We start from the raw sequence: 10035 nt of genomic DNA on the forward strand, positions 1-10035 counted from the left end.
TTGATATTTCTTTTAAATTTTCATAAAATATAAAATAAATAACATTCCATGAAAGAATCTCCTTGATGTTTTAAGATTTAAGAAAATATTTGCTACACAAATACTTCCAACAATTTATTGAAGAGAAAAGTACCTTTCATTTGTGCTGCTTCCCTTTCTCTGTGCTCCACCTACATAAAAAAGTCATTTGCATTATTTAAAAATGAAGGAAGTTTGTATAGTTTTTATATTTATACATTTATACTAGTAAGAATTGCAATATTACACATTTTGATAAAAATGTTTCTTTCTACAGTATGGAAAAGAAAACCCGAGGGCAGGGGAAAGAGACTGCATCGTCCACTCATGAGGGTGAGGCTCCTGTGGGAGCTCCACCTCCTAAAGCTTCTGCCACCCCAGGGACAGTCTTCCAGCCTATGAGCCTTTGGGCGGCAGGCCACATCTAAACTTAGGCAGCAGCTCAACTGCATCTCAATTAAGCTGTTACATGCAAAACAAAGGTGTTCTGAAAATAAAGCTTTTCAAAGAGAAAGTAGATATGATCCTTGAGCTCTATTGTTTAGGATAGATTTTGGAACATTTTCTCAACAATATGACCGAAGAAATAACAACAGAAATTATACTTAGCTAATATTGAAAACCTTTATGAAAGTCTGTTACAAGGGTGAAAAACTCACCAAGTGAGATTTAAAAACTGAAAAGCAGGCCAGGTGTGGTGTACACTTTTAATCCCAGCACTCTGGAGGCAGAGGTAGGTGAATATTTATGAACTCCAAAGTTCAAGGCCAGCCTGGTCTATATAGTGAGTTCCAGAACAGCCAGGGCTATGTAGAAAGACCCTGTCTCAGCTGGGTGGTGGTGGCCCGTGCCTTTAATCCCAGCACTGGGAGGCAGAGGTAGGTGGATCTCTGTGAGTCCAAGGCCATCCTGATCTATGAGAGCTAGTTCCAGGACAAGCTCCAAAGCTACATAGAAACCTTGTCTCACCCCCCCCCAAAGAAAGACCCTGTCTCAAAAAAGCAATGAAAATGGAAAAGCACATAACCAACAAAGGACTTGTATCCACAATATATGAAGAACACTTCATTTCAATGTTAAGAAAACAATCCAATTAGAAAATGTAACAGATTTAAAGAGATGTTTTACTAAGAGTATAGATGGTAAATAAAAATAGGAAAAGGTATGCAAAACCATTTCCTGGGAGATTAAATTGAAACACACTTTGTTGTCTTATATGAGAAGGACGTGGATCTTGCCTTGGTGTGGACCACTTCTGACTGACCAGGGTGGTGGCTGCCAAAGGCTGGGGTGGCTGTGGAGGCTTTTCTCTTTTATTCTTATTACATTTGGGGTGTGTATGTGTGTGTGTGTGTGCGCGCGCGCAACTGTATACCTGTAGAGGACACCTTTTGGGACTTGATTCTCTCCTTTCACTGTGTGTATCCTGGGGATAGAACTAAGGTCACCAGACTGGCTTGCAAGCATCATTGCCCACTGAGCCATCTTACTGGCCCAGAATTTCTTAGGGTAAGATAATGAAGGGGCTGAGTGGTGGAATGTTTGCCGAGCATGCGCAAGGCGCTAGATCAGCACTGAACGTACGCATGCTTGAGCGAGCTCGAACGTGCGTGGCCACCCCCTCCATGACCGTGTTGGTCCTGGTAGATTCTCATCTTTTCATGTAGCACGGAGAACTTTACCTTGTTGCTACTCTGTCATCTAAGTTTATATAATATTCTGGATTCTTTGTTGTGGTTTCAACAATGTTCATAGCCTCTACCTCAGAAGTAATCCCCATCTCAAGAAGCCACTTTGGAGAGATTCTGGGTTATAGATAGAGGACTAGAAGCTGCCTCAGTGTGACCAAGTGAAGAAGAAGCGTGATGGGTAAACACAGTGTGTTCCAAAGACGGGAGGTGAGGGAAGAGCTTCAGAAACCCACAAGAGGAGAGCTAGCACAGCAGTGGAGGGCAGAGAACCAGGAGGAGGAGGCAGCAACAACAAGGCCAAGTCCAACACAGTCACCCAGGGGTCCTGCTGAAAAGCCACTGGCTTCCCTACTCACAGGCCACGCCCACAGCGCCCACAAACCTTAAAACTGGAGGCTTCTTTTATGGGATGGGTCAGCAATGGGAAGGAATTTCCCTGCCTTGGAGGGTTGAGGCTGGTGTCATCTTTAGAGAGGACGAACTGTTTAAAACCGAACTGCCGTGGGGTCTAATTATGTCAGCCAGTCTGAATTCAACCTGTCACAGCCCCAGCCTGAGAGACAACTGTAGAGTGTCGGGGGCGGGGGGGTACGCACATGGAGAAGCCCCAAGTGCAGGCGTCGGCTAGCTCCACCACTGATCCCTGGGAGCAGGTGTCATCGATAGAACTTTGAAGTCAGCGGGTGAACCAACTCCTGGAGTCACCTCTCTGCTGCGAGGGTAACTGCTGTACAGTCGGGGCGCTTTGGAATTCCAGCTACCACTTTTCTAGAGGACCCAGGTTCCCAAGTCAAGCGATGCAGTAACCGCCTGTAACTCCAACTTCAGAGGACTTGAATCCTCTGACTAAGACCTCACACACATGTGTGTCATACGCATGTGTACGCACGTGCACGCACACACAAAGGTTTAATTTAATTTAAATATTTGTGTTTGCCTGTCTGTATGTGTGCAGTATGCACAGAGGCCAGAAGAGGGCACTGGGTCCTTGGTCCTCTGCAATAGCATCATCTGCTCTGAGCCATCTCTCCAACCCTGCTAAAGGGATTTTGAGAAGATGGAGCCAGGTTTGCCTATGTGGAGCTCAGTGTTATGGGTGCTACCCCTACCTCTGATGAAACAGGCAGAAAGAAAGTAGTCAGCTAGAACATTTACCAGTCTAGAGGGTATGAACTGGGGACTCTGGGGATGGGGGGAGACTCTGTGCAGCTCGCAGACTGAGAAAGGAACACCGCTGACACTGGTTGACATCAGACATTTGCACAGCACAGGCTCCTCAGCACCAGCACAAATCATGGTAAACAGAGATCAGAGCCCACTGTTTAATGGGCCCCAGTAGACCTAGACACAAATTCAGCACCATAGGTCCTTAGCGAACTGTGCCGACAGTGAGTGGTCTCTCGGCATCTCTTACAATGGGAACCTAAACACAGCAACAGCAGCCAGTGCTGATGCGGATGCGTGGTGAACTAGGCACACGGCTGCTGAGTTCAACTTGAATTTAAGTAACAAAGGCCTGCCGTCCTATCTGTCCCTGGTCTTTATCTCCGAATGCTGTAAGACCATTGATTGATTGATTTAACCCAGCTATATTTTCAGTTTCTACTAGACTTTGCCATGCTCTGCTTTGTCCTTATGATGATCTTTTGACACATGACATTGTTAATTGTGGTCTGCTTTGCTCATCAATACCATACAAAGCACCTTGAAAGAAGGGGCAATATCTTAATCTTCCCAGCAGGGGAGGGGCAAGATCTTCAAATTAATTTGGATTAGTAGATCTTTACCAAATTGAATTAAATTACACTTAACTGGTTTGAACGGGCTATCTGGTTATCTGAACATTTCTTATCTCCAAATTTCTTTTCTTTTTTGTAGTTCTGAGAATTTTGCAGGCACCCCCCCCCCAACATGTCATTATCTTCATTCCTCTTCTAAGCCACTATGGAAAGTGTTTGCTTGGTTTTTTTTTTCCCTGAAAGGTATATAAAAGCAGCTGGAGACAGAGTTTATTTTCATTTAATTTTTCTGTTCTTTGTTTTAAAATCTATTTATTTATTATGTATATAGTATTCTTGGGATTCTGCCTGCATGTATCCCTGCAGGCCAGAAGAGGTTACCAGATCTTGTTACAGATGGTTGTGAGGCACCATGTGGTTGCTTGGGACTGAATTCAGGACCTTTGGAAGAACAGGCAGTGCTCTTAACCACTGAGCCATCTCTCTAGCCCAATTTTTCTGTTCTTTTAAAAACTTTATCACCCTTCAAAAAATATAAAAGAAAACCAGCCCTCCTATTGTATGAACTTTTGGTTTGGGTAATTTAAAATTTGGCTCCAGGATTTTTATTTTTGAGACAGGGTTTCTCTGTAGCTTTGGAGCCTGTCTTGAAACTAGCTCTTGTAGACCAGGCTGACCTAGAACTCACAGAGATCCGCCTGCCTCTGCCTCCCGAGTGCTGGGCTTAAAGGCGTGCGCCACCACCACCCAGCCTCATGCTTTTGTATCTTTTTTTAATAGATATTTATTTATTTATTATGTATACAATATTCTGTCTGTGTGTATGTCTACAGGCCAGAAGAGGGCACCAGACCTCATTACAGATGGTTGTGAGCTACCATGTGGTTGCTGGGAATTGAACTCAGGACCTTTGGAAGAGCAGGCAATGCTCTTAACCTCTGAGCCATCTCTCCAGCCCCCATGCTTTTGTATCTTAAACTAAAGCATAACAGTGGATATATTAGCCTCCTAATAGAAAGATAACTTGTTGGTAACATGGTCTACGGATCTCCAAGGAGACTACTTTAAAACACGACGCTCTACCTGTGGTTGAGGTTGGCCAGTGTGAAAGTTTCGGGAAATGAAAACAGACTGAGGTTTAGCTCTCCGTTTGTATAGTCTTTGTTTCAGCTTTTCATCAATTGATTTAATGATGGGACTTCGAAGTAATTCCCTGGAAAACATTGTACAGAAAACATTATAACACAGGAATCAGATTATATGATTATATATGCTTACTGAGATATTGTCTCTAACATTATACATAGGAGTTTGACATCAGCATGTTGTAGACCTTTAAAAATAGCAGTTTTTACACTTAACATAGATCTGATTTCATTATGTCTACTTGCCATAAAGTATAAACTAGCTAATTATAGAAAGTTAGCATTTACGGTTTGAATATTGCTGAGTTACTTATATACTTCCTTTTGGTTATGAGATAATCAACTTCATTGCTAATTAGTCTTTTCTTTTTTTCTGTTTTTTTTCCTCTTTCTTTCTTTTCTTTCAATTGTTTTGAGACAGGGTTTCTCTGTGTCGCTCAGGCTGTTCCAGAAGTCTCTTTGTAGATCAGGTTGACCTCAAATTCAGAGATCCGCCTGCCTCTGTCTCCCAAGTGCTGGGATTAAAGGCGTGCGCCACCACCGCCCGGCCCAGTCTTATTCTTTTAACTCAAGCAAGCCTCAGACTAAACAAAAGTTCCTGGCACATGCCTCCCTTGTAGACTTTATGTGTTTGCTCATTAATATGTCTCCTGTCAAGTCTTGGAAACGAGAACTTTTTCTGCCTTGTTCACAGTTGTACCCTCAATTCCAACAACAGTAGAAGATCGCTAACAAATATTTCCCTTTATTATTTATGTTTTATCGTGCATATATTGAATATTTGCTGAAACAATGAAGAAATGAACACTTTCTGACTTGAACATGGTGGAAAGACAGCCGTTGAGGTCAGATCCCTGGGAGAAAAATGTGGGAAGTGATCTTACAATTTATACTTTTAAAATACCAGAATGCAAATTCTGAGCTGGTTAATTAAGTAGGAACACTAAAGTTTAGAGCTGAAAATAAGAAGGCATTAGTTTGTCTTTTGTGGGTTCCTGGGGGGAGAGCATTTTCAGACCACATCAGGCCATTATGTCAGTTCTCTTAGCTCCTAGAAAGGGGGTTTTTGCTCTTCAGTTTTGTCTTAACCTCCAAACTGGAAGGGTCTCCCTTAATTTCTAGCTTTAGATTGTAATCAGACCCATGTCTTCCAGTAAGTAAAATAGGACTTGTTATTCCTCAAATTTCTCAGTGCACAAAGAGCACTGTTGTATTGCTCTGGTCCTTTTATAATGCACACTTTCCCAGCCACAGTGTCTAACCAAGCCTCAGATTATAGAATCAATTCCATCATAATGATTTAAATTTAATAGCTGTGGAAAGCCCTTAACTGAATTTTTAACAACAACAAAAGACTTAGACAAACCTTCTAGTAAACCTTACCTTCGTTTGCAAATCAGGAACCACAAAGCAGATGACAAAGCTAAGAAACCAATTCCCAGACTAATGGCACCAGCAGCCAGAAAATAGGTTAAGAAGTTAATAAAACCTATACAAATAAATGGTAAAATATCATTTCATGTACACATCTCAGTTCTCTAGGTAAATAAATGAGGTGATATTTACACTGATATAACATATGTAATATTAAGACTGACAAAGAAATCGGGGAACCTGAATTCTTGTCCTATACAATCCAAGTAAACAGGAAGAGCCAGAGTTAGAAAACAAACAGGACGCATAGTAAGTAGAACTGGGAAAGCCTGCAGGGATCTCACTTTAGAGGTGGCAAAATTGAAGCCCATGTAACAGAGGTAACGGAACCAGAGCTGTACAGCAATTGACACCAATGTTCTGATGGTTTTCTATTTTCTTTGCTAGCAAACATCTCCCAGCACTCCCCAGGCAGCTCACAACCATCTGTAAACTCCAGCTCAAAGGGTCCTGTGCATCTGGCCTCCAAAGCTACCTGTCGCACCTGCACATACACACAGACAGGAACACACACATCTAGATAAAAAAGAGAAAAATAAACCTTTAAAAAAAACATTATTTCTTTTAGGGCTGGGCATGGTGGGACATATCTTTAATCCCAGAACTCAGCAGGCAGAGGCAGGCCACTCTCTGTGAGTTTGAGGCCAGCCTGGTTTACATAGTGAGTTCCAGGACAGCCAGCATTATGTAGAGACACCCTGTCTCAATAAAATAAAATTTAAAAAATTGAAGTTTACATGTATTTATTTATTTAGTGGGTTTGGTGATGGGTTCTCAAAGAATAAATTAGAATATTATGATTAAAATAAAAATAATAAGGAAAAAGAAAAATAATATAAACTGTTGACAGGAGAACAGGGATCTGAAGTCTCGTTCAGTGCTGGAGGGAATACGATTTGGGGAAGCTCTGGGAAACTGGCTCCATTAGCAAGCTGAACAGGTGTACAGCTGGCAATTCAGCATTTCCTCCAATGGGCGCACACACAACTCAAGTCCATATATGTGCCAATGAAATCTGTAGCGGGGTGTTTAGAGCAGGGTGATTGGAGGTAACCCAACACATTTGGGAAATGCACAAAAAAAATGTCAGTGGCCGAATGGATAAATTTAAAGACAGAATTGATGAAAAGAAACAAATATCCCAGGATAATGGGGAAAGAATGAACTATAACCGTGCACAGCAAGATAAACTTCACAGGTAAAACTCTGGGCAGCAACAAACATTCAGACACAGATATCAAAGGAAGCATGGCAATGCTGAGTGTGTTCTGTTTCTTTCTTTCTTTCTTTTTTTTTTTTTCGAGACAGGGTTTCTCTGTAGCTTTGGAGCCTGTCCTGGAACTCCCTTTGTAGACCAGGCTGGCCTCGAACTCACAGAGATCCTCCTGCCTCTGCCTCCCAAGTGCTGGGATTAAAGGCGTGCTCCACCACCACCCGGCCTGTTTCTTGACTTAGGTATGAGCACACACATGCACACACACATGTGCACATACACACACACATACACACACACATACACACACACACACACCACATGTATTGAGACTTCAGCAACCTCAGCACTCAATACTTAGCAATATATCAAATTTATGATGGGCATTATCTGTGGGTGAGCAGGAGAAATACACACTGATTTTTCAGTGTTCTATCCTTCAAATGAAACACAGTTGCTATGATAAAAATGTTCATTTAGGAGATTGCATGGATATTTGTTATTGTCTTTTTTTCTACTTCATTCATTTGATTTTTTCTCTATTATTTAGAAAGTATTAAAATAGGATGTTCTAAATTTTGAAATAAAAAGAAAATATTTATATAAGGAAAAATATCAATGGGCTGTTACTGGGAACAGGCTTATAGGAACTTTCCTATACTATTGAATTTCTTCCAGTGGTAGAGGACTTGCCTAGTATAAGTAAGGTCCTGGGACAATCTCCAGCAATAGAAAAAAAATTGAGACTCAGGGGAAAAGTAATAAAATTGACAAGTTTATAGTAATCTTATAGCCAAGTGAAAAAATTGAAGCATAAATTAATATATTAAAAATGAAGAAAGAAGTCTGGCGGTGGCGGCACCCACCTTTAATCCCAGCACTTGGGAGGCAGAGGCAGGTGGATCTCTGTGAGTTCGAGGCCAGCCTGGTCTACAAGTCTACAAGAGCTAGTTCCAGGACAGGCTCCAAAGCTACAGAGAAACCCTGTCTTAAAATACCAAAAAAAAAAAAAAAAAAAAAGAAGAACACAGTTACAAACACAGCAAAAGTGGGAAATAAGAAAATGCTATCAATAATAAACACTAATAAATTTAAAGTTTACTTAAAATACAGAAATATCCCCCTCCCCAGAAAATGATTTCTACAAAGCGAATGAAGAAGTGACAGAACCGCTGGTCAGCGCTCCAACAGGGAGTCCTGCGGACTTTCTGATTGAAATGCGGGTAGTACCAGCCCCACAAAAGCGACGCAACATGAGAAGGCCGAAGATTCTTGTATGCCGCGGGAATAGCGTTATGATCAGAAACTGAGTGGCTGCGATAGACAGACTAAGACTATGTTCCGCAGAATGGTTAAAACCACACGAAGATTGTGCTGAGCCCGTCTGCAGGTCTATGAGAGCATTGGCGAGTAAGAGATGGGAGCCCTGTGAACCGGAGGCTAAGAGAAAGGAATCCAGTTCTAAGATGACTTTGTTAGGAAGACAATAAAATCAGGAGGTTTACTCAAAATAAGAAGAAAGGGAATTAAAAAAGAAAGAAGTCACAGAAAACCCAAGGGAACACAAGTTCATTACATTGACTTAACAGTTACAAACTTCCCCCAAAGAAACTGGTGGTCCCCAAAAGGTTACAATTTCTACTGTATACCCATGCTAGCATTTCTTATCTTATACAAGTTCTTCCAGAGAATAGAAACACATTGCTGGTTGTTTCTCCAAACACATTTCCTTCTTTGTGGGTAAAACTAGTCTGTCTCAGCTTCCCATACCATTAGGTGAGACAGAGTTCTGACCAATGGAAGCAGAGGGCAATGATGTCATAAAAACCTTCTGCAGCTCCTTCTTGGTGACTGTTGTGGACAAGGTGATCTCCAAGGGAACCGTGGAAGTTGCAGGTTGATAGCACCTCCATCAGTCTACTGGATCTGACAACCATCATAGGAAAATTCAGCCTCCCAAAATCTCATATTCTTTGCAGGGGCATGTTCTGTGTTCTTCAATATAGAATATAGAGAAACAGTTGAAAGTCAGTAAATGGAAATGATACATTTTGAAACAACCTATGGGCAACAAGAAATTTTAAGGAGGGCTGGAGAGATGGCTCAGAGGTTAAGAGCACTGCCTGTTCTTCCAAAGGTCCTGAGTTCAATTCCCAGCAACTACTTGGTGGCTCACAACCATCTATAATGAGATCTGGTGCCCTCTTCTGGTCTGGTGGCATACATGCAGATAGAACACTGTATCCATAATAAATCAATCAATCAATCAATCAATCAATCAATCTTTTTTTTAAAAAAAAAGAATTTTTTTAAAAAATTTTAAATTTAAAATTTAAGAAATTTTAAGGAGACAGAGAAAATATTTTTAATGAGTATAAAGAAAATATGATGTCAAGTCTGGTGGTGGCGGTACGTACCTTTAATCCCAGTACGGCAGACAGGTCTCTGTGAATTGGACACCAGCCTGGTCTACAAAGTGCAGCCAGGATGTTACACAGAGAAACCCTGTCTCCAAAACCAAAAAAGACCAAAAACCAAAAAAAAAAAAAAAAAAAGGTATCTTTCCATTAGTATATTTTATGGGGAAAAAGATTAGAGTTTTATTCTTGGTGAATTATAGAACCCATAGTCTAATAATTTATGTGAGACAAACTCGAAAAATAAACCATTAGTTCTTTGGTGACATCTGCTTTGCCTTTTTTTTTCTCCCTTCCTTTTTCTTTTTGAGATAGGCTTTCTCTGTGTAGTCCTGGCTGTCCTGGAACTTGCTCTGTAGAACAGGCTGGCCTTGAACT

At 41.2% G+C, this 10035-nt stretch overlaps 1 protein-coding gene across 1 annotated transcript in view; it reads right to left on the minus strand.

Moving 5' to 3' along the window:
• Positions 1-9018, minus strand: part of C10H1orf185 (chromosome 10 C1orf185 homolog) — a 10836-nt gene extending 1818 nt beyond the window's left edge. Inside the window, exons 1-4 of the mRNA XM_005353578.2 lie at positions 8890-9018; positions 5977-6082; positions 4532-4661; positions 134-170 (exon numbers count right to left, since the gene is read on the minus strand). Of these exons, the coding sequence (XP_005353635.1) occupies positions 134-170; positions 4532-4661; positions 5977-6082; positions 8890-8893 (277 nt within the window). The 5' untranslated portion in view covers positions 8894-9018. The remainder of the gene's footprint in view (positions 1-133; positions 171-4531; positions 4662-5976; positions 6083-8889) is intronic.
• Between the last annotated feature and the right edge of the window lie 1017 nt (positions 9019-10035).

The sequence above is a fragment of the Microtus ochrogaster genome, chromosome 10 (assembly GCF_000317375.1).
Source record: "Microtus ochrogaster isolate Prairie Vole_2 chromosome 10, MicOch1.0, whole genome shotgun sequence".
Taxonomy (NCBI): Eukaryota; Metazoa; Chordata; class Mammalia; order Rodentia; family Cricetidae; genus Microtus; species Microtus ochrogaster.